Raw genomic sequence first — 23,803 nt, forward strand, 5'->3', positions numbered from 1 at the left:
CTCAAATTGTCATCTGCAAGGGGCCAAGTGTTGTTCAACTGCTTACACACATTTTTCTCTGTGGTAACCGACAAGGTTTAAGTTAAATAAACATGCGAACAAACACATGACCATGGCCGTTACGCCAACCTACATTTGAATACTACAAAGATGCAAAGAAAGCACATGTATCAGGTAAAATATAAAGGTTTGTTTCACAGGTGTTTCTGTAGCTCTCTTTCGTGCTGGGGCGTATTACAGTTCAATAACAGCTGCTGAAGGAATAATCGGGAGAAAAAAAAGAGTTGCCCTCAGGCCTGTTTGTAAAGGTGATTTGAAGGAGCTGCTCCATTTTAACACAAACTCCCTCCTCCTCCTCCTCCCTCCTACTCCTGAGCACTTTAGAAAGAGACGCTTGATTCACAGTGCTGCACAAATCATAGCTTTCGAAACCATTAGTGCATTTGCTATCAACAAACTTCTCTTTTGCGGATGGTGCCACATTCACACATGGTTTTTTTCCCTTGTTTTTACCAATAAATTAATCTATTGGAGTTTTTATTTTTCGCTCAGAGCTGCCAAATCCCACCCCTCCCCCCTCTTAGAGCAGCAGTGGCACCAGCTCAATGAACAATGATAGGTTTTCCACGGCTAGAGAACGAGGACTCACATGGCATCCCTATGGAGCAGCATAGAGGGGAAATAGAAAGTACAACAGTGAATTATAGTCACACACACGCACTCGAAACCTCCTCCCATACGTTCATACAGGCACGCATACGCAACGCAAATTACTCACGCAAGAAAAAACCAGAGTGTGGGCAGCATCGTGTCGTGCATTGCAGCCGATGAGACTGGGGTGCAGAGTGCTGGGTAGTGGTATGGTGTAACATCAAAACCTTCACCGCGTTTACCACTCCAAACTCAAACTTCATTATTGCCTGTTCAGTCTCGTATAAACCCACAAAAGTGAAATATTGCCAGAGACTGCTGCTTTTGTGAACAACCTTTCAGAAGTGAACCGTCTCTCTGCCACAAGGGATGAGAGTTACTGACACCTCTTCTTGTCATATCTTTTCTTTGGCAAAGCATTTCTTTTGTTTGCCTTACACTCTTAAAAACAAAGGTTGTTTACTGGCAATGATTGTTCCATCTAGAACGTTTAACATTCATGGAACCTTCAGATTAGTAAAATATTTTTCACACAAATAAAAAATGGTTCTTTTAAGAACTGTTCATATAAAGGTTCCCAAAATGGTTCTTCTATGGCATCACTACAAAATCCCCCTTTTGGGACCTATTTTTAAGAGTGTAGATGGATAGAGGCAACTTTTATATATTAGGGCTAGGTGTCAATACATATTTCCCAATTAGATTTAGAGTTTAGATTTCATTTTTCATTCTGTTCATATCATATCATATATATCATATAATTATAATATGAACGATATTTAGCTGTAAGCTAAGAGTATGAAAACAGATTATACTGGTTATACTGTTTTTGATTAACTAAAAAAGTCATTTGTCTGTGAATTGGACTACACTGTTTGTGCTGTAGATTGTTGGAGTCCAATTCATGATACACACCATTTTAACGTATCATATTCTCTGCAAACTCCTTTAAAATATGTCTTCCTTTGTTGTAGCTTAGATCTATCAAGAATTTTTAAGAATTTGTTCAAATGAGGATTGCAATTAATCTGAAAATAACTGCTTTTTACTCAGCCCTATTAGATATTCATGCTAAATTTCTAGTGCCCCATTCACACTGACAGCATTTAGGCTACTGTTCGGCCCTAATATTCACTGTGTCATATTATTGGTGGGCTGCATAATTGGCCATATCTTTTGAAAATCTCACCACAAATGAAAGCTATAGCCAGTAAAAATGTCCGTTTTCTTTTTGCTAAAAATTAAAACATTCTGCAGAGGGAATTGTTTGCAATTGCAGCAGTTCATAAATGCATCATACAATGAACAAGACAAACAATTATCAATGTACGAATCAAATTGCTCATCGTAACTAACATCTTGTCTACAGTATCTCACAGGAGATGAATCAAGTGAAACTCCGCTGTTCTCCAATTAGGCTAGATGTTGCCGCATTGCATCACCTCATTCATGTTTGCATAGATTAATGTTCCTATACGTGGTCGTATCACTGGAGACTGGCAACTCTCACTGAAAACAAGTAACTTGTGGTTGGTTTGTCATTGCGAGTTGCTGACAGCGTGAATGGGGCTTGAAGTTTCTGTACAGCCCTATTTATGCAGATATGTTTAACTGTGGTTAAATTGTTTCTGATATAAGGCATGTGTTGGAGAGGTAAAGGTAAGGAGAAGCAGGTAACGCAGGCAGGAATGGCAAACACAGAGTACAGATAAAACAGTTAATGATCACTGTCTTTTGAATCTAACCCATTCATCACAGTGCTGCTTTAGCCCAACAAGGCTGTGTATGTCCATTTCCTAATATGCCTTAATATGTTGAAATCTACTCTGCCTCATGGGATGAGATCATGATGATGCAGTTTTTGAAGTGGGAATCCTCGGGGCTCCTCAAGATTACCAAAACAAACCATTCCGCAAACAAACAATTAGGCAGTCATGAATTATTTAACAATTGCTAATACAGCTTACAAAACATGGACTGGGATTTGTGGTGCAATCGCAGAGCTGATGGGAGAAAAGCTCTTCATACAGGCAGCGTGAGGCTGTTGGAGATGCTCCTGGAGGGAATGAGTGAGTGGGAGATGCAGAGAGAAGGAGAGCGAAAGACAGAAGAAGACAGCAAGAGAGAGAACGAGTGGAGGGGAGGGGTATAGCTGTGTAGCTCGGGATCACAGTCGCTGTGGTGCCATACCTCTCACAGACCCGAACGGTCCAGGCCGCGATGATCCAGGAGGAAATGCTGAAGACCAGGAGCACGGTGCCCGGGCAGATGGTCATGAGGGTCTTCATGACGAAGCGCGTGTTGAAGTTGATCTTGTTGAGGGCACCTATACTGCGTGAGGATGCGTCGGTGAAGAGCTTGCTGTGAAGGAGCATGACCCGGCCAATCAGGTAGAGGCGGAGGAACATGGGGATGGAAAGGATGATGTCTACGTCGGCATCGGCCACGGAGGGCACGTAGGTGAAAGCCAGCCTGGCCGTCCACGTGAACACGTACTGGCCCGGGATTGGGTGAATGGCACACACCAGCAGCTCCAGGACAATGAAGAAGATGCGCTCATACGTCATGGCTATCCTCCAGTCATCCGCCCCATTGTCCACCATGAACAGCTGTGGGGAGCAGGTGAAGAAGAGGGTGTATTTAACAGAGTAGTTAAGAGGAACTCATGAAAACATGTATAAGTAACGTCAGGTGATGCCTTAAAGGTGAAGTATGCCATTTTTTATGGTAAAAACCTTGATGTATTTAACTTAGTATGTAGAGAAACCAGGTTAATTCCTTTAAAAGTGTTAACACTCACTGTAAAAAAAAAGGAATTGATAAACAACAACAACAAAAAAAAATGAAGCCAACATGATGGATTAAGATTTTCAAGTTGTGTCTGACTAAGTCGAGACATTTTGCCAATTTGAATTTCATTGTTCGCCAGTAAATTCATCAAGACCAGGGTTATTATAACTAACTAAAATTAAAACCATAAAAACATCATTACTTGAAATAAAATAAACCTTAACTGAAATAAAATAAATATAAAAAACTTAAACGTATTTGATTTTTGCTAGTTGCAGAGACAATATTTCTCATTTTCATTTAGTTTAACTTTATGTAGAGTAACTAAAACTGAAATAAAATGAATTCAGTGTATATATATATGTATATATGAAGAGTTCAGATGCAAAAACCTCTAAATGTCATCTGAAATCTTCTTCTAAAATGAGCAATTTTATCAGGGTCCTATATTTATGTTCAGTTATTTCACTTTAATTGCATAGAAAAGGACCTATATATTGCCATTACAGTAAAATTACTGAACCTAAATATAGGAGCCTGATAAAAAGGCTAATTTTAGATGAAAATTTCAGATGTCATTTAGAGGCTTTTGCATCTGAACTCTTCATATATATACAGTATATATGAATGTTGAATAAACATTTTTGATGAAAATATGAAAATAGCAAAAAATAAATTACTAAATCTTTAACTAAAATCAAAACGAAACCTTAAAATATAGCCTAAAAACAACTTATTCATATTAATAAAGGCTAAAAGTAAAAAATACTATATTAATAAATATTAATAAAAATACCATATCAATGATTGTAAAATAACATTCTTCAAGACAATAATGCATTTAAGGTTCAACTAAAGTTAAATTAGCAAGATTTTTAATCTGCCCTGTTTGTATTATTACATACAGTTTATATTAATATTTATAAGTAATAATAATTTCAGTTTTCATTTTAAGCAAAGATACGTGAGTAATAGTTTTCTATATATTACCTTTAGAAATGTATAAGCACATAGATTGCAGCACTTCACACATAAACCTCAATAATGACAAAATCAACAACAACAGCATAAAAACCATCAGCAAACAGTGAAACAATAACTCTATAAACAGTAACAGCCAAATGTAGTCATGCTGCAATGCATGCTGGGAATGGGCAAACCCTTAACAAATCAGCAATGCTAATCAATATGAAACTGTTGGAGTGGGAGTGCTTAGAAAAACCTGCTTTAAAAAGGTTTTCTGTTCATTGATATTTATGACCTATAAGTTACACATTTCACCTTAAAATTAGCATTAATAGATCATTCAAATACAAAACAATCAATTTTTTTTTATTCTTGATACTCAAGAACTAACCTGTATTTCCCGAGCGTGGTACATTATTATAAGACCAAGCAAAATAACAGTGGAAAGGCTGATAAGGCATTTCAGTGCAAATGAATATGAAGATTCCTGCAACAAGAGAAACGAAACACGCCATTAGTATGAACAAACACACCACACAGTCATATATAAAATCATGCTTACTAAATGAAACATTTTTGTATGAATAGACGCTGTCTAAACCATCTGCGTCACAATACACTGCAGTGCTTCACCCTGGAGGAGTTAATCCCCACTGTGTCAGGAAAAAAAATTCACTTTCCATAATATTCCCCATGGCAACAAATGAACCTCACATACTGGGGAACCAAACATCTGATTATGTTTGATATTAGGTTTACTCTCTCTATAAACTCCCTATGACATACATGCACAATCACGCTATGTGGGTGTATTTGATGATGTGAACACTTGAATGTTTTTCGGCACCGTCCTGTCATCTCAGCTTAAATGTGTTGGTGGGAGTGAGGGACTTGTTGGTTGAAATGTTAGTGTTGTACAACAGAATACAGACTGGAGGGAGAGGTAATAAACGATAACGTAAATGTAGTTCATGCCCATTTAAGCCATCAGTCAATAGTCAGTAATCCTGCATTTTATGATGTTACACTTCAAATTTAGCCTTGCTTTATTTTTTCACTTCGTTATGGTTTTTTTACCTTACTTTTCTGTCATTGTAGGCACCAAAACTGTCAATTTTTCTGTAAAACATCTGTCATATCGAAGTAATTATATTCTAGATATACTAAAAGCCTGATTGAAATGACTTTCTGGAAGAAACGATCCATATGCAAAGATTCCCAAATCAAAATTTCATGTTCTGCCAGTATGAGAAACTGAGCAAACCGTGCATAATTTATATAACCACAGAAAAGCAATTAAAAGATTTAATTTTAACAGTGAAATTAGACTCCCTTCTCCCTTACCCCTTCTAATTTAACCCCAGGTCCCAATGGTCCCGCTACGAAAAAATTAGGTCTGAAATTGTTATAAATTTCCCATGTGACAAATTACATAGTAAACTAATTAATGTACCTGTTGGTCACTGGAAGGTTTTTTTAAAGGTCAGATTCCTAACAAACACATCTGGAGTGCCTTTCTTTCCTGCTGACATTCACATGCCATTGTTCCTTTTTTTCTTTTTTCTATTTTCCATCCAAGATTAAGCCATGTGATAATTCGGTTAATTCAGCTGAATGTGACAGTAGCAGTGTAGCAGTTCTCTCCCACAGGGCTAGAAATAGCACAGCCATTACAAAATCCACATCTCAAGGGAACTGAGTGGTCACAGTAACAAACACCTCATTTTGTGGACCCTGCATTAAGAATTGCTTTGGGAGTTGTCTGTAACACAGGCCTACCTCAAAGTTTAAAGTATTTAAACTCTCTAGGACCACCAGTACTGCTTGTGAAAACAACTACAAAACAGTAAAGAAATGAGAAGAGGTACATCCCAAAGTAAAGAAATGAGAAGAGGTACATCCCAAAGTAGATCAAGGCAGTTAAGAGGACAAATATTAATGTGATGTCTTTATGTGCTATTATGTAGCCCGTATATGCCAATTGATATGAAACAGTTTGTGAAGAACTTTTTTTTTTTTTTTTTTTTACTTTTTTTTTAATTTACAAATGTAAAAGAAATATTACAGACAATAACTTAATTACTTTTATATTATAACATTTCTCTATTATAGATATTTCTTTTTTAATTTCTGGTTTTTTTTTTATTTAAATGAGATTTTGGTAACACTTTCTTTTACAGTGTCCTTGCATGGAAGCATATGTGTTGCTAAATTCAATTTGAAATGCAATATGCAACATGGCAATGCAATATGTAAAATGGCAATGTATAAATTTACATTTTCCCATTCATATGTGCAACATTTAGTGGAAAATGAAAATGCAATTATATCATTTAAATTTGCCATTTTCTACACTAGTTTTAATATGCAAATTAAAACCTATTTTAAAGCTTTATAAGTTGCAAAATGAAAATGAAAATGCATTACCCAAATTGATTAGATATGTTTAACATGTCCAAGCAAAAACTGTAGCAAAATTATTATTTAAATGCTGTTTTTCTTAAATGCATTTAGACTTAGAGGTAGGACACTTGGGATTGCATTTTCATTGTGATACCGCGTGATAGTTTCAAAATGCATTCTGAGCCAAAGGTGCAGGAAAAGAGTAGCAAAATGGTGATTTAAATGTCTTTTATGATTTTATTTTTCTTAAATGCATTGACACTTACATGAATTTTCAATTGCATTTTCATTAAATACCTCGCGATGAAAATAGTTTAAGTCATTGTGGATTTTAAATAGTGATGGGTCGTTCTTGAACGATTCGTTCTTTTTGAACGAATCTTTAATGTGACTCGGGAAGAACAAGTCGTCTCAGGGAGTGATTCGTTCAGTCGCGCATGCGCAACATCCTATAGGTTCTGCACTGAATTAATTCACCTGTTTCGAGTCTTCGGGTTTTTCGAGTCGTTCGTTCATCACCTGACAGCCCCATAAGCTAAACCTATGCTGTCTGAGCCGGAAAGAGAATTGATTAGTTCAGCTCTCGAGTCTTCGGGTTTGAGTTGTTCGTTCATCACGTGACAGCCCCATAAACCTATGCAGTCTGAGGGAAAAAGACTTAATAATAATAATAATAACCAACCCTTTAGTTCATTACCTTTGTTACCACATTCAGCGTTATGGAAAAGAACCATCATGACAGAAATTCACACATTTATAAACTGTAAGAAATAAAAAGCTACAATTTGAGACCAGAAACGCATCACGTAACTGTAAGAGTAAATAATAATAATAATAATAATAACTATGCACCCGTTTGTAAGGAAGCTTGTAAATTAACTAATTTCTCTGTCCAATGCTGTCACGTCACATGACAAAAGAAGGAATGACTCGAAAGACTCGAGAGATGAACTAATCAATTCTCTTTCCGGCTCTGACTGCATAGGTTTAGCTTATGAGGCTGTCACGTGATGTACGAAAGACTCGAAAAACCTGAAGACTCGAGAGATGAACTAATCAGTTCTCTTTCCGTCTCTGACCGCATAGGTTTAGCTTATGAAGCTGTCATGTGATGAACGAACGACTCAAACCTGAAGACTTGTCAGATAAGAGGTGAGGTGAGCTAATCATAGACTAAAGACCCAGGTAAACAATTAATTAATCTTTTCTGTTTCTTATACCATTATAGTTTTGTATTGTTTGTAGTGTGATCAATGTTTGCATAAGTAGTAGATGTGTTAGGGAAGTAACACGTAACATTTTAATTATATTTTGCTAAGATGAACGAAATGACAAAAAAAAAAAAGACTCATTTTGCTGAACGAGACTCAAAGGTCCGAGTCAGTAAAATGATCCAAACTTCCCATTACTAATTTGAAAATGCATTCCGAGCCGAGCACGCCCCCTAGCTGTCAATCATTACATGAAGGCGGGGCTCGGCAACAGGACGCATGATAGGTCAATATTGTCACGAATCTGGTCTGTAACTTCCATTCACTCACCACCAGAGGTCACTCACTCACCACAGTATTCATTGCACTGATCACATTACTGTTGCACTTCACCATCTACTCAATTTCCCATCATCCATTGCACTGATTGCACACACAGCTGAAGGCACTGATCACACAGCTCTCACTAATCACACACTCTATTTAAACCCTGGACTTTGTTTCCCTCACTGCCGAGTATTGTATGCGTTTACCGCTCCCCTAACCGTAGCAACTCTACAGAGCCCCTGATAGTTTTGGATTGTGTTTTCCCCTGCCTGTTTTGGATTGTGGTTTCCCCTGCCTGTTTTGGATTGTGGTTTCCCCTGCCTGGACTATTGCTTCGTTTTCAGATACCTCTCTCGTCAAGCCCCTTCGGATACTGTTCGCTGTCGACTGACCTTTGCTTGCCCTAGGATTACTCTTTGTCTTGTCCCTGCCATACCTGTTTGCCACTGTTCGACCCTGCCTGTATTTATGACCATGCCTGTAAATAAAAGCTTGCACTTGGATCCGCACGTCTCACGTCTCGTCAGCCCCGTTACAAATATTCACCGTTAACCAAATGCTTTTCACCTGCCTCAACATCTCTCACTGTTTACACTCAGATTGATGCACATAAGCAAACAGACAGCGCTATTCTAAACTTATTTACTACCTTACCTTATATTTTATTACTCTTTTATTTTTAATCCGTAAAATAGCGTGTGTTCCATGGCACCTGAACAGGGACGTGCATAGAGTTCCTCAGGGGCAGGGGTTTTGGGGGCTCGAGCCCCTGCCCTTTTTTCGAAATTACTCAAAAGTGCCCCTCTCAGACAAATATCAATGATATTGTGGTCAATAAAACAAAATACATTTGCATTTGAACATGACAATGTGTACAAAACGGTAACTAATCGCTCAAAAGTTGGAAAATTCCTGTGGCGTTGCTATGGGTTGCGTGCGTTTTGCTCGACTAACTGATATTCCGCAGTCTGTTCGAAAACCATATGCTCTCAAGCCATAATGGTTCTTTCAGTGAGTATATTTTAAACTTTTCGTCAATAATCAAAGCTAGTGTGTCGATTTAATTAAAAATCTATATATTATATATTTTAGAATATTAGGCTACATATCATGATCTGGCTCAAGTTCAAATTTCATTGGACAATAATGTGAAGTGGAGCATTTTCCGTTCTTATTCATAAATCGGTAGAAAATGACATGGGACAGACAAGATTATTTGTGGAGCGATCTGGATCTGCGGTTTGTCTCATTTTATAAAACAAATTACATCGCTGAGAAAATAGATGCTGAATGACTACAAAAGCACTGCACAAAACAAAAGTCGCAATAATGGTAATCAGTAGGCTATTCAATTAACTTATATTTATGTATGATATCCTACACCGTTATTTTCATGAAACTCTCATAGAAACTCATTAATTTCATGAAACTCTCATAGTTAATGAAGCCCAAGTGCCACCTACAGGCCTATTATGTGAAGTGTAGGCTGACGAAATGGTGACATGAAAGGACTTTATTATATTATCATTTTTGATAATTATGCAGCATTATGAAAGTGTCTTATGCTCATCAAGCCTGCATTTGTTTGATCAAAAATACAGAAAAACTGTAATATTATGAAAGAATATTTAAAAGACTGTTTTTCTATTTTAATATACTTTAAAATATCATTTATTTCTGAGATTCAAAGCTGAATTTTCAGCATCATTACTCCAGTCTTCAATGGGTGGTCCTTCAGAAATCATTCTAATATGCTGATTTATTATCAATGTTGGAAACAGTTGTGCTGCTTAATTTTTGGCTTTTTGTTTTTATTTTATTTATTTATTTTGGAACCTGTGATACTTTTTTGGGGTTCATTGATAAATAAAAAGTTAAAAAGAACAGCATTTATTCAAAATAGAGATGTTTTCTAACAATATCGATCTTTACTATCACTGTTTCTATCAATTTAACAAATCCTTGCTGAATAAAAACTAATTTCTTAAAAAAAAAAAAAAAATACTGACCACAAGCTTTTGAACGGTAGTGTATATTGTTACAAAAGTTATATTTATATTTTAAATAAATGCTGTTCTTATTTAACTTTTTATTCATCAAAGAAACCTGAAAAAAGTATGACTGGTCATAAATCAATCAATAAATAAATCAGCATTACATAAAATGTATTTTAAAGTATATTAAAATTTTGTGACTTATTGCAAAAATATAAAATAGTAATGTATCCAAACTTTTGACCTATAATTTTTTTATGTTTTTTTTATGTTACATTTGAGCCCCTGCCCCTGAGGAACTCTCTTCACGTCCCTGTTCAGGTGCCACGGAACACGCGCTATTTTAAAAATAAAAGAGTAATAAAATATAAGGTAAGGTAGTAAATAAGTTTAGAATAGCGCTGTCTGTTTGCTTATGTGCATCAATCCGAGTGTAAACAGTGAGAGATGTTGAGGCAGGTGAAAAGCGTTTGGTGAATATTGACTATTGTGCGTCCTGTTCCCGAGCCCCGCCTTCATGTAATGATTGACAGCTAGGGGGTGTGCTCGGCTCGGAATGCATTTTCAAATCCACAATGACTTAGACTATATGAAACTATATGAAAATGCAATTGAAACATCATATATGTAAGTGTCAATGCATTTAAGAAAAATAAAAGACATTTACATCACCATTTTGCTACTCTTTTGCTGCACCTTTGGCTCAGAATGCATTTTGAAACTTTCATTGCATTTTGCTACAATTATCACATGGTATCAAAATGAAAATGCAATCCCAAGTGTCCTACCTCTAAGTCTAAATGCATTTATAGGAAAAACAGCATTTAAATGATAATTTTGCTACAGTTTTTGCTTGGACATGTTAAACATATCTAATCAATTTGGGTAATACATTTTCATTTTCATTTTGCAACTTATAAAGCTTTAAAATATGTTTTTAATTTGCATATTAAAACTAGTGTTGAAAATTGCAAATTTAAATGATATAATTAAATTTTCATTTTCATTTTGCACTAAATGTTGCACATATGAATGGGAAAATGTAAATTTAAACACAGAAATACATTGCCATTTTACATATTGCATTGCCATTTTGCATATTACATTTCAAATTGAATTTAGCAACACATATGCTACCATAGCTTATAGTTATAAAACTAAATTATTAATGCACACAGAGCTGGGGGTAACACTTTATTTTAAGGTGTACTTACTATTATAATAAATTATGCATAATTGCATGTTAGTAACCCTAAATCAAACCCTAATCCTAACCCTAACCATATAGTAAGTATGTAGTTAATTGATATTACTCAGTACTTAAATGTATAATTACACTGTAACAGGGACATCTTAAAATAAAGTGTATCCCTGGGTAGTTACTGATTACATGTAATCTGGATTGCATAATCAGATTCCAAAAAAATTAAGTACTTGTAATTTTATTAAATATTAAACAACATTTTTTATGGATTACTTGATTGCATATTATTTAAACAATAGCAATAAATTATTTAATTATTCATTTCCCTAATTCCTCTTTTTCATCTTTTAATTTTTCCATTATAAAATAGCCTACTGCTCATACACACTCAGAAAGTCTTCCAGTTTTGTGGACAAACACACAGAGATAATTATCATTCATTAGGTGGCAACACATTAAAATGCACAAATTCATGAATCCACAAATTCACAAACTTTTTTGTCATCAAATTCTTTCACCTAATATATTTACTTGAAGTACACCTGAGATTCTAACTTAAATATATTAAGGATCACCTTTGCATGTTCATTGGTTCTCTGACATTGGTTATGGTCACATGACATGCAGGTAAACAAATATAACAATATTTCATTTTCTAAGTAAGTTTTTTATTTTGATTGATTTTAAAATTATTTATTTTAATGTAAAAAATTTTAATTAATTATTAGCTTTTCATTAAACTCATGAACCCCCCTGCAGGCTCCTTCACAAACCCCAGTTTGGGAAACCTTGATGTAATATAATGTTTAATGCACTTCATGTTGTTAACAACAACAAAATGGAATATATTTTCTTGCTCTTTGTATTTTCATGCTAATATGGTATGAGATTATCCTATTTAAATCAATGAGATAAACAAGTTATTTCAATAGTAATCTAAAAGTAGTCTTTTTAGTCTTAGTTTACTTAAAATGTGTAATATAATGGATTACGTTACTAATTTTTGTGATGTAATTTTGAATCAGTTAACAGATTACAATTTGTAAGTAATCAACCCAGCTCTGATTACACGCAACTACCACTAAACCTAATATTTAATATTTAATTTTATATTTAGGTAGGGGATAATGCATGGCTAGCTGTGCATTAAACAATTTTAATGCACGATGTGGAGGCCAAGAAACACTCAACGCGAAGCGGAGTGCATTAAAAACGTTTATTGCACAGCTAGCCATGCATTATCCCGATTATACCATGGTCATTTGCCGGGATTTAAAAGTTAAAGCTGTTAATGATGTTTCGCAGTGCAATATTTGACCGGAATGGTAAAAATGACTGAATTATTTTCGTCAGCTATGGCTCGTTAGCTCTAGCATTCTGCCCACTTCAAATCAGACGCAGAGATGAAATAGTGCGGTAAGATCACATTTATTTGAATGAATTATGGCATTTATCTGAATTAATTATTTATCGAGCGTGCGAGCAAGAGAGAGAGAGAGAGAGAGAGAGAGAGAGAGATAGTTGTGTCAGTCTACCTGCATCTGCGTGTCTTTCTAAACAAGCTGTACTTCAAAAACAGCTATTTTTTTCACCTCGTTGCTGAGGAATATAATGTAGCAATCTAGTATCTAGGCCATTTTATTAATAAAAGTCATGGGGCAGCATTGACAACATGTTTGTGTGTGTGCGCAGCGCAATCTGCGAATAAGATCTCTGACCTCTCTCGCTCTCTCTCTCTCTCTGTGTGTGTCTGTTTGTGTGCGAGTGATGTGTGTGGGTTTGTGTGTATCAATTAAAGCAGCGCATTAATATGGAACGGTGATTAAACTGACTTGGAACTACCTGTGCATTAAACAGTTTTACTGCATACCTGCCAGCCAATCAGAATCCAGTATTCAGACAGACCATGGTACAATTAATATTATTCAATACTCAATTTTATAGTTACACTATAACAAGGACAATTTAAAATAAAAGAGTTACACATTATTTTACACTGTCCTTGTTACAGTGCAACTGTACATTTAAATACTGAGTAATACTAATTAACAACATGTAGGGTTAAGAATAGGGCTTGGTTTAGAGTTATTGCATGTAATTGTGCATAACGTGTGTAACAAGGGCACTGTAAATTAAAGTGCTACCAAGTAAAGTAGAACCAAGATTTTAATTTCACTGTGTTTTTAAACTTTTGGATCCCTCTGCTTATCATGAGCCTTTTTATGTGTATTTATATGAAAAATGCAAAAAAGGAAGCACCTACCTTAGTGTAAACCCCCCAGGACAGTTCAGTCTCTGTTACCATGACAACGATCCCAAACATACCGAATATCAGGGCATAGTCACTAAGCCGCTTGCGCTTCTCAAAAAGTGCCCTCCTGTGGCCCAACTTGTAGCCAATATCTTTATTTTTTTTCTGTGGTGCGTTGCCACTCTCTCGGACCAGGCTCTCATTGGACGCCTTGCTGGGGTCCTCGCCACCGCCCTTAGAGACGACCACTTCCAGGCCGGAGCTGTGAAGAGTCTGGAGCGGCTGGGTCTCAGAGTCATGCTCTGCTAGGTTGCGTCGTGACGCCGCCAGGCTGCCCAGTGGTCTTACCACTCCTCCATTGTACTTGCAGCTGTTCATGGCTATCTGAGGGAGTGAGTGACTGCTCTCGGAGAGGGAGGGCTTGGATCCAGCATGGCTCAGCTTTGTTCGCTCAGCATGTGCCTGTCAGCAAAAATCAAATACAGACAAACAGGTGTCAGCAGCATATACACCGAAACCCAGCATTAATCTACTCTGTTGGCCCTGCTCCATGAGCAGAGTGACCCAAGGCACATTTCATCAGAAAACCTACTGTAGCATCTTCACGCCACAGTTTAGCAATGACTAAATCCTAATTGTACAGTAAACAATCAATTGATGAATAAATTTATACATATATTATTATATTAATCATCTACTTTTGTAATGAGCAAACTGAGAAGTCTGCTAAACAGTCATGAGGAAAAAATATAATATAATATAAATACAATATTTTACAGCAATGTTTTTCTACTGTCTCCACAGAAATAAAATACAGGCCCGGTTTCATAGACAGGGCTTAGTCTAAGCCAGGATTAGGCCATAGTTTAATTAGGACATTTAAGAATTTTTTATAAACATGCCTTAGAAAAAAGCATTACTGGTGTGCATCTTAAGACAAAACAATGGCACTGACATGTCTTAAGATCAGTCAGTGCAAGTTCCTTTCAGTTGAAACCGCTCATATTTACATTTTAGTCTAGGACTAGGCTCGAGCCTTGTCTGTGAAACTGAGGGGAAACAACTCATCTCCTCACCCAGTGACAACATGTAAAAAAATTTAGCTTTATGCGAATAATTGAATTCCTTTACATGCTTAAATTTCACTGAAAAATTATCACAATCTAAAATAATTGTGCAGATGATTAATCAATAATTGCAAAAGGCCAACTTCTTTTTTTATATAGAAGCAATATCAAGGCTGCACTGATATTAAAATTCTGACTAATACTTTTAAATATTTTAATATTATGACAAATAAATGATATATGGCTGATAGGCCAGTTAAAATTCTGTACTACTTCTCATAAATAAAATTTTAAAAAAGATCACTAAAAGATAATCTTGAAATGCAATACATGATTTTAGGCATTAAAACATCATAATTTACAGGAAGAAAAGTGATATTTTGGAATTGAGATTCGCTAAAGATCACAATACATTTTTAAAGATAAACCTCAAGTGAGTGTTAGATGATGGCAAAGGTAATCTAAATGTAAAAATAGAGGAAATGAGTATGTATAATTAAATATACATTATTGGTTGATACTGGTAATCAAAAACATTTTCAAAACTCATGTACTGAATATCAGTGACAGGTAATTATCACAGATATTAGGGGTTATAGAACATAGTATTGAAATCCTTTTATTGCATTGTTTTGGTCGTGCCTGCATTTTTCAGTAAAAGTGTAAAACAACAAAATCTACCTTTAGCAGAAGTTTTATTACAAATTACTGACTATATGACAAATGTTTGTTAGCTGTCAGTCACACCTCATATGTGACCCTGGACCACAAAACCAGTCTTAAGTCGCTGGGGTATATTTGTAGCAATAGCCAAAAATACATTGTATGGGTCAAAATTATCGATTTTTCTTTTATGCCAAAAATCATTAGGATATTAAGTAAAGATCATGTTCCATGAAGATATTTTATAAATTTCTTACCGTAAATATATCAAAACTTCATTTTTGATTAGCAATATGCATTGCTAAGAACTTCATTTGGTCAACTTTAAAGGCGATTTTCTCAATATTTTGATTTTTTTGCACCCTCAGATTCCAGATTTTCAAATAGTTGTATCTCAGACAAATCTTGTCCGATCCTAATAAACCATACATCAATGGAAAGCTTATTTATTCAGCTTTCAGATGATTTCACAAAATTGACACTTAAGACTGGTTTTGTGGTCCAGGGTCACATATTTGCATGGGGTAATCACAACCCAATCTATTTCAACAGAAGCTATTTATTGACACTAATTTTCTATTGGTTTAAATGGCTTTTGAGGAAATGCTGCAAATTCAAAACCCAATCCACACTAAAAACAGTGTGTATGTAATTCTTATCAAATAAACAGAATGTATAAGTATGCCCTTTGCACATACTTTGATTACATCCAATTTGACTGATAAAGAATGCAAAACGTAACATCACAGAAATACAGTTAGAGTGCCTAGACACAGTGGCTTTTGAGTTTAACAACTCAGTCTTACATACAACTAGCCATTTAATACCACTTCTTTCCTAAATGTTCTGAACTTTATACAACACCATATTCCAAACAGCCCATCAGCTAATGCAAGTTTGAGTGTGTCAAATTTTTTAATGTCAGTACTATTAATAGTAGGCTCTGAACACAGAAGAGGCCACTTTGAAATTGATGGTATTAAAATCACTGCAACCGCTGCAGCGTTGGTGACAGGAGAATATGCCAACAGAATCATCTACCTTTGTATGAAAGGTATAATGTAAAAACACATCACTAGCAGGCACGTCTTCAAAAAGGATACATTTTGTACCAGAGGATGAGGAGAGGGTACTTGCAGTGCATTATACAAATTCACACCATTCTCTGTGCTTAGATGTGTTACGCAACCTTTCAGTGTTTCCTTCTAAAGCAACTAGGACTGACCTGAAGGTCACATTCAAAAAAGTATTTATTGTTTAAAAAAAAAAAACTCCAGTGTACAAAATACAAATCTTGATGTAACATTTTGATTACAGGTTTATTCACTTCTGTATGTACTTTTCAAGACATCTCCATATCTTGATATTTGCATATTTAAGCGGGTGTTTACACAACACCATTTTCAATTAATAACAGAAAACTTTTTATGCGTTTTGGCCGTTCCTTTACAGAACAATGGCATTTTGGGGGTATAAAAAAGCAAATCTTTGAAAACGGGTTTCAAAGCGCAAGTTTTTGAAAATAATACCATTATCACCTCCGTGTAAACTACAAGAACGGAAATTTGTAAAAACAGTGACGGCATGCAGATTACGTGTTTAGTCTATAGGCATATGTGTGGGGTGCAAGTCAGTGTTACCAACTGCTTTCAATTGAAAGTAGCTAAAACTGGTATCTAAGGGTGAATCCCATTTCTCTGTCTTACCCCTTCCCCTTAGCCCTTCCCCTTAGTTTTGCGCGTTCACGTGAGAGTAAGGCCTATCCCAATTCTCGTTTTGATCGAGGGGTAGGGCTAAGGGGAAGTGGTAGATGCCCCTTAAAACCAAGCATTTTCGCGAGCTTACTTGAAACCAAGGGATACCCAGAACACACTGCGCAACCGGCAACAATGACGGCCAGATCTTCAAGTATTCAAGTATTTTCGGCTTAAATAATTTATTTAAAAATTACGACAGTCTTGTTTTGTGCTCTAGACAGTCCTGTACATATATATTTGCAACCATGTTCTTAATTGAAATGTTTTAAAAATCGCTAGTTTGCTACGCTAACGTTACATTGCTGAGTTGCACAACAGTCCCGCAGACTAGCCTTGAATGGACTCCATGCATGTCTACAGTTTTAACAAGTTTGTAAAACGATCCAAAGTTTGTGATCAACACTTGTCGGGTCTGGTGACGTAGCAGCCAGCTAGCGACGGTGTATGATGACGTAACCGTAACCAAGTGGTGTCTCATTTCATAGGGGTATGTGTTCACCCCTAGCGCTTACCACTCGGTTTCGAGGGACAAGGGCTAGGGGTAAGACGAAGGGGTAGGGGAAGGGGAAGGGGTAAGACAGAGAAATGGGATTCACCCTAAATGTTACTAGATGACATGATAATGGCAAATTCACTGATCTATGTAAAGATGAATATAGATCTGTGGGCAAGATGAGAACTTAGATAAGGTTTGTCCAAGAAGTTGCTATATTTCTCCCTAAACTTTTGAAAAAAGTCTCAAAAGGGGTGGGGAAGTCACTAAATCTAGCTACAAAATTGCTAAATTGGCAACACTGGTGCAGGTGTGTAGTGTTTCTCTACAAAGTGACAGCACCACCTACTTGCCTGGCATGCATTATACAGCATTATTGTTTAGTCGTTTTCACAGACCCATGTGAACGGGGATCATTTTGACAACATTGTCGTCTGCATGAGAAATTTTCCAAAAACGCATTGTTTTTAGAACAATGTTGTCATTTAAACGCATCCTTAATCTAAAAAAAATAAAAAAATAAAAACTTAATTTTTGATTGCTGCTGAGGTGAAATGTTTTCTCATACCCCATGTAACACATAACCTGTTATCACACTGGCATTTCGACCATTAGGTATCAGTAGAGAATGAAAAGTAATAATTCCATTTTCACCAGGCTCATTTTATGCAATCGCCTGTGGGGTCAGCTGAGATAAAACTACACATTTCCTGATATGATTCTGTGATGCTGGACATTATTATATCACACAAAGAAACAAAACATGGAGAATGTGGCCACTGGCCAAAGACACTGAACTCCTGTGTGATTATTTTCTGTACAATGGGCTGTTGTGCCTGAATGTCCTTCATGAAACCTTTAGAGCAAACTGATCCCATTTAAATGGACCTTTTAGTCTGGGAGGAAATGAGGTGGCTTGGAAGATAAAGGAAGACTTTAATAGAAGATGGGACCTTTAAAGGGTTAAAGATAGCCCTTTCCTCTTCTTCCTTCTTATAAATGTCTTCCTGAAACAGTCTTTTCTGGCTTTTTGAACAACAGCATTAAACCCTGAGGTGGTATGACCCTTAATAAACAGGAGAACCTCTTTGAGCAATGCTGCAGCTCTAATATATCAAAGACACATGCTATAATGAGATTATTCATTAAAGTTTTCTTCTGATATCTCACTCTCTCTTTTTTATATACACTAAAGATGTCACAAATAATGCAGAGAACTGCACAACTATTTTCTACTGACAAAGAGACGCCATGGCAGTAATACAGGTTTCGACATTGGTGCTTAATCATACCAAACACTGCTTCTAGACTTCAGTTAGATATCAGTAACATTGTGTTAATATGGAGATATGGCTGATATGACACTAAACTGCTGATTGTTTTCTTTCAAGTCTTTAATTTTTCATCATATAATCTATTAATTAATTATATTAGAGAGGTTTATCAGACGTTTCGCATGACATTACTTCAACACCAGAGCAAGGATCACTGAGCAAGCAAAGAGAGGCCAGTCAAAAGGAAACTCTAAACACTGACAAGACGACAAGAAGGAAGAATGAAAAAGTATTTACAAGTAAAGCGCAGAAGTATATATTGTTAAGCCTTTCAGAGCACAATGTCTGCGCTTGTGGAACTGTGGATCGCACAGGCCACAATAGCAAACTACTATTAAGTTTCAGTTTGTGTCACAGGATATTGTAACTGATCGGTCCCTCTCATCCAAAATAGTTTTTGTTTAAGCCATTAGCCAGAACAGAGTGGTTGAACAAAATGTTACAAAATGCATTGGTAAGGATGTCAGCCTACAAAAGCTTTTAAAAAGCACCACAGGGCAGCGGTCAAAATGTTATGCATGTTGATTCAAAGTTACGTATGAGGAAAACAATGTCTTTTATATGCACGTAACTTAACAAGCACACAAAACGTATTATTAAATGTCTGATTGAAAAAAAAGAACTATACATGATGTCTTCCCACTTTTTTTTCTATTGGGAAAACTGCGTGTCTGCAAAGTACAGCTGGACACATCTTGAGTGGAGCAATCATGATCTAAAGATCAAAGCTTCATTTAATGATACAATTAAATGAAATGGAGCATAAATAAATGGACGTGTGGGACAGATATTGAAGGTTATTTGTTGCAGTTCCTCAGATGAAAAGTAATGGATAGTATATGTATTCCAGAAGTCCTATTGTTTGCGTTACCAGAGCAACGTCTTCCATTAACAAAGCTTGTACACAATAGAGCACAGTATTCAGAAGTACTAAAGGTCTCTGACTCCACCCTGCCCAACTGATAAGACTCTCTGTCTAAATGAATTTCCTTTGACTGTATACTCTCATTAGTATCCTTCCTTTCAACTATCTAGCATCAGATATCAAGAGGTTTTTTTTCTTTGAAAAGGTCAGTTTATTTTTCTTCCTTTGTTAGCTTTTTTCCTGCTGTACCGGTGCTGCACTTGGGTTAAATCTAACCTTCAAACTCTGGAAACAGTCCAAAATACAGTGTGTTTGGGATGATTAGTGAACCATAAAACATTTTAGTGAAAGGTGCAGTGTGTAACTTGTTGAGGAAACTCATTTGACTTTTATTTTCATGTACTTTTCTGTGTTATTTTTATATTTTACAAATCCATTTAGTGACACTAGTGCACAAATTACACTCTTTAAGGTCAATTCTTTCTCTTAGAAAGAAGAGAATCTAAACAAGGAAAGGTGATTTGCATTAGAGATATCTGTGATACGGTGTGTTTTTCTGAAAGGACATTGTTTCTTGATAAAGAACAATGATAAAGACTACTGCAGGAAATGGATTTGTGCTGATTTTGATCTTATCCACATTTTAATCTGCACATTATTTGTCTATATATTCTATACGTATCAAGCCTTACTCTATTGGGACTTGGCTACTACCACCCAAGGAGATAAGCCACTGTGATCGACCTAATAAAAGGTATTTCAGGACCTGAGAGAGAGCAAGAGAATAGAGACATGAATGGAGCCTCGGTGAGTGGCATCAGATAACAGGGTCAGAAAAATAAATGGAGCCCTGGGAGCTGTTCGAGTCTTTTGAATGATCTGCAGATGAAGGCACTGGCGCAACAAATAATGAGGGCATCGTTTGGGTACACTTTAAAAGTGGCACAGAGTCATGCAACACAGTTATATGCAGTACACTGAAAAATATATTTTTTTAAAGTTAAAGATTACTGGAGTACCTTTTTAGCCTATAAGAAAATTCTACAAGTCTTTCTACTTCAAAATTCCATGTTAATTTTAATGTGTTACTTACTGTGTTTTTAATTAACTTTGAAATTGAATAGCAATTTCTGAATGAAAATTGTATCTACACCACATTTGTTTCAGCGTAGTTTCACTTTGTTTTAATTGTGTACATGTAAGAAGAGATTCAAGTGTGTCAAATGCAAAAATGAAGTACCTGAGTATGATATCATAACTTAGTTACGAGCGAAACTGGATCTCATTTTAGACTGTGTTCTGTCCTGTGACAGACAGGGTGCTCAGAGGAAAGGAAAAGTGAAAATTGATATCAAAATTCAAATCAAAAACCTTTGAGCCTTTTTCTACACTTTCAGTACTGGATTACTACTGCATCTCTTTGCCTTTGTATGGCTGTAAGAATTAGTTGAAATGGATTTTTAAGAATTTAATTTAAGACTTATAGCCTACTAAATTGTTGAATTTTCAACCAGCAATAATGATGCCCAACCTTCCATAGTTGCATTTTTTCTTTCACTTGAATTGTCATGTTGAACTATTTAAATACACATTTGGGCAATGCAACAAGACCTTTCATAAGAAGACAAATACCAAGTTTCCATATGCCCTACGTTGTCAAATTAAATGTCTATGTGTTTGTGTGTCTGTGTGCGTGTGAGAGAAAAAGAGAGAGAGAGTGAGAAAGAGTGAGATGTGAAAAGCACAGTGGGTTTTTATGTCCGCGTGAGTGTATGCATGAGATGCAGTGTGCTTGATGTCATCGTGTTGATAGGCTGCTTTCTAATACATGTTTTAGCAAATCAAATTAGCTTAACATGACGATCAGCTATTAATTTCACAGAACAACAACATACGACAGGCGTGGCCGCATATAACGCAGCGTATATTCTATATGAGTGGCATATTGAAAGCTGTGCTGGTGGCCATACATAAATAACCCACCTTGTGTTTGCCTACGCGATTTTTCCTGTCCTCCCTGTCGTGGGGCTCTGGCCACAGTTGACTGCTGGAGCCGTACGGGGGGCTGCTGTTTTCACTACTCGACACCGACGAGTTCCTCTCTAGCCCTCGCTCGCATCGATACGGCTGACAGAGTGCGGTTTTCCCCTCCTGGTATCTGCTGCTGCTGCCGCCGCCGCTGCTGCTGTCTCTGTCACTCTGCTGATGCTGATGCTGATGCTGCAACAGCGGCGCCTGCTTGTTTCTGCACACTTGCCCCGATCCGCCGATGCAGTAGTTGATGGGCAAGCTGCTGCCCAACAGTAACTGAGCCTGAGGCTCAATTAATTGCCTCTCCTCCTCGGCTTCCTCGCGAGCAGTTATCTGTCCTTGACCAGAGTTTGGCAAGAGTGGCTCAAAGGAGGGGTCCCTTTGTTGATTATAACAGGGTTGCTGCAGCAACTGGTTTTGGTCTCGACGCCCCCCCTCCCCGACGCGACGCTGTACGATGTCTTGTTTGTAATTAGCACTCTTTTGGCGCGTATCCCGCGTATCAGAAATGCGCGAAGGCTGAGGCGGCGGCGGCAGATCGGATGGGGAGGGCTGCGGGGAAACGGAAGATCTGTGCTGAGGAGAATGGCTGCTCTGCGAGAGCCCCTCCAAATGGCACTGAGAGGCAGATGAGGCCCCTGGACACGGATGCGGCTGATGGTCACCGTGGCCGCTCAAAGGCAGGCACTCGCCGTTCCTGGCGCCGCGGTCCGGACAGGACTGTGCATGTCGGCTGTGAAGTGAGGAGGTGGATCTCTCCTTTATCGATGGCGGTGGGGGCGGCAGACTAAAGAGCGGGGCGACTGGACGAGATGCTTCCTTTTGACTGTCACGAGCGGCCGCGTCGTTGCTGTGCTGCTGCTGGTGGACAGCTCCCGCGTGCCGATGCCGCATCCCCTCAATATCCGCGTCTTGTTGTGGTCGCTCCTTTGCCTTGTAAAGCACCGCCACCCATTCATTGCGATGTGCCCCAAAAGAACCGAGCTGCCTCGTCTCATTGGTGGGCTCGAGCGAGACCTGCCTCGTGACGTCATCACCGAGATGAACACCGCCCTCGTGTGAAAACCGCTTTATGTTTACAGTTGATAAGATTAAACCTGAGATGCGAATTGGGTATTAGCAAGGTCATGCACGCGGCGAGAGATGGATGTCTTGGCGGGATTGACTTTTTCATGCCTGTGCCACTGAATGACGATATTAAAAAGAACGAGCATCAAACACTTCAGGGGGACAGGTGCATGCACCTCTTTGATAAATTGCTTTATGTTGTTATTATTATGGCGTAATGTAGCTTATACGTCCAAATCTGCGCGTACATACAAGTGTTGAGTGGAACACAATATAAGCGATATATATCACACGAGCATATTCAGTCTGATATCGCATTTATAGATAAGTGTTCGAATTATCACGTTTTAAAGGACAAGGATTAAAACAATGAGTGAATCATTCAGACATCATCTGTGAATCGGTTTGACCAAAATTTGCTCACAAAGATCATTAGCAAGAGGGTATTAGCCAACAAAAATATCCATTTAGGCCTAATTGAATAATAGTATAGCCTATTCATTATACAGAAATATGTATATTTTTCATTACTTGTAAGATTTTATTCATTTACCTGATGTTTCACTATCCCTGATATTTCCAGGTTTTCCATGACTACAGGAATTTATAACTCATAATTCTAAAACAAAGATTCTACTCCAAAAGACAACACTACTCCGCACCGCTCATTCTAGAATGCCATGAAAACAGAAAGGAGGACTGATACAGTGCTGTTATTCCAAATCAAT

General features: G+C 37.1%; 1 protein-coding gene across 5 annotated transcripts in view; it reads right to left on the reverse strand.

Annotated features, from left to right (window-relative positions):
• The window catches only part of kcnn1a (potassium intermediate/small conductance calcium-activated channel, subfamily N, member 1a), a 36,267-nt gene that overhangs the window by 9,228 nt on the left and 3,236 nt on the right, over positions 1 to 23,803 (reverse strand). For 2 of the 5 annotated variants that reach the window (XR_009268565.1, XM_058761649.1), the window contains exons 1-4: positions 21,960 to 23,791; positions 13,810 to 14,259; positions 4,799 to 4,894; positions 2,842 to 3,260 (exon numbers count right to left, since the gene is read on the reverse strand). Coding sequence is in view for 3 of the 5 variants with exons in the window: in XM_058761649.1 (XP_058617632.1) it covers positions 2,842 to 3,260; positions 4,799 to 4,894; positions 13,810 to 14,259; positions 21,960 to 22,901 (1,907 nt within the window). In the remaining 2 variants the exon portion in view is untranslated. Of the gene's footprint in view, positions 1 to 2,841; positions 3,261 to 4,798; positions 4,895 to 13,809; positions 14,260 to 21,959; positions 23,793 to 23,803 lie in introns of those variants that run through there. The other 3 variants (XR_009268563.1, XM_058761639.1, XM_058761659.1) reach the window with 3 other exon arrangements.

This window comes from Onychostoma macrolepis, chromosome 02, assembly GCF_012432095.1.
Source record: "Onychostoma macrolepis isolate SWU-2019 chromosome 02, ASM1243209v1, whole genome shotgun sequence".
Classification (NCBI taxonomy): Eukaryota; Metazoa; Chordata; class Actinopteri; order Cypriniformes; family Cyprinidae; genus Onychostoma; species Onychostoma macrolepis.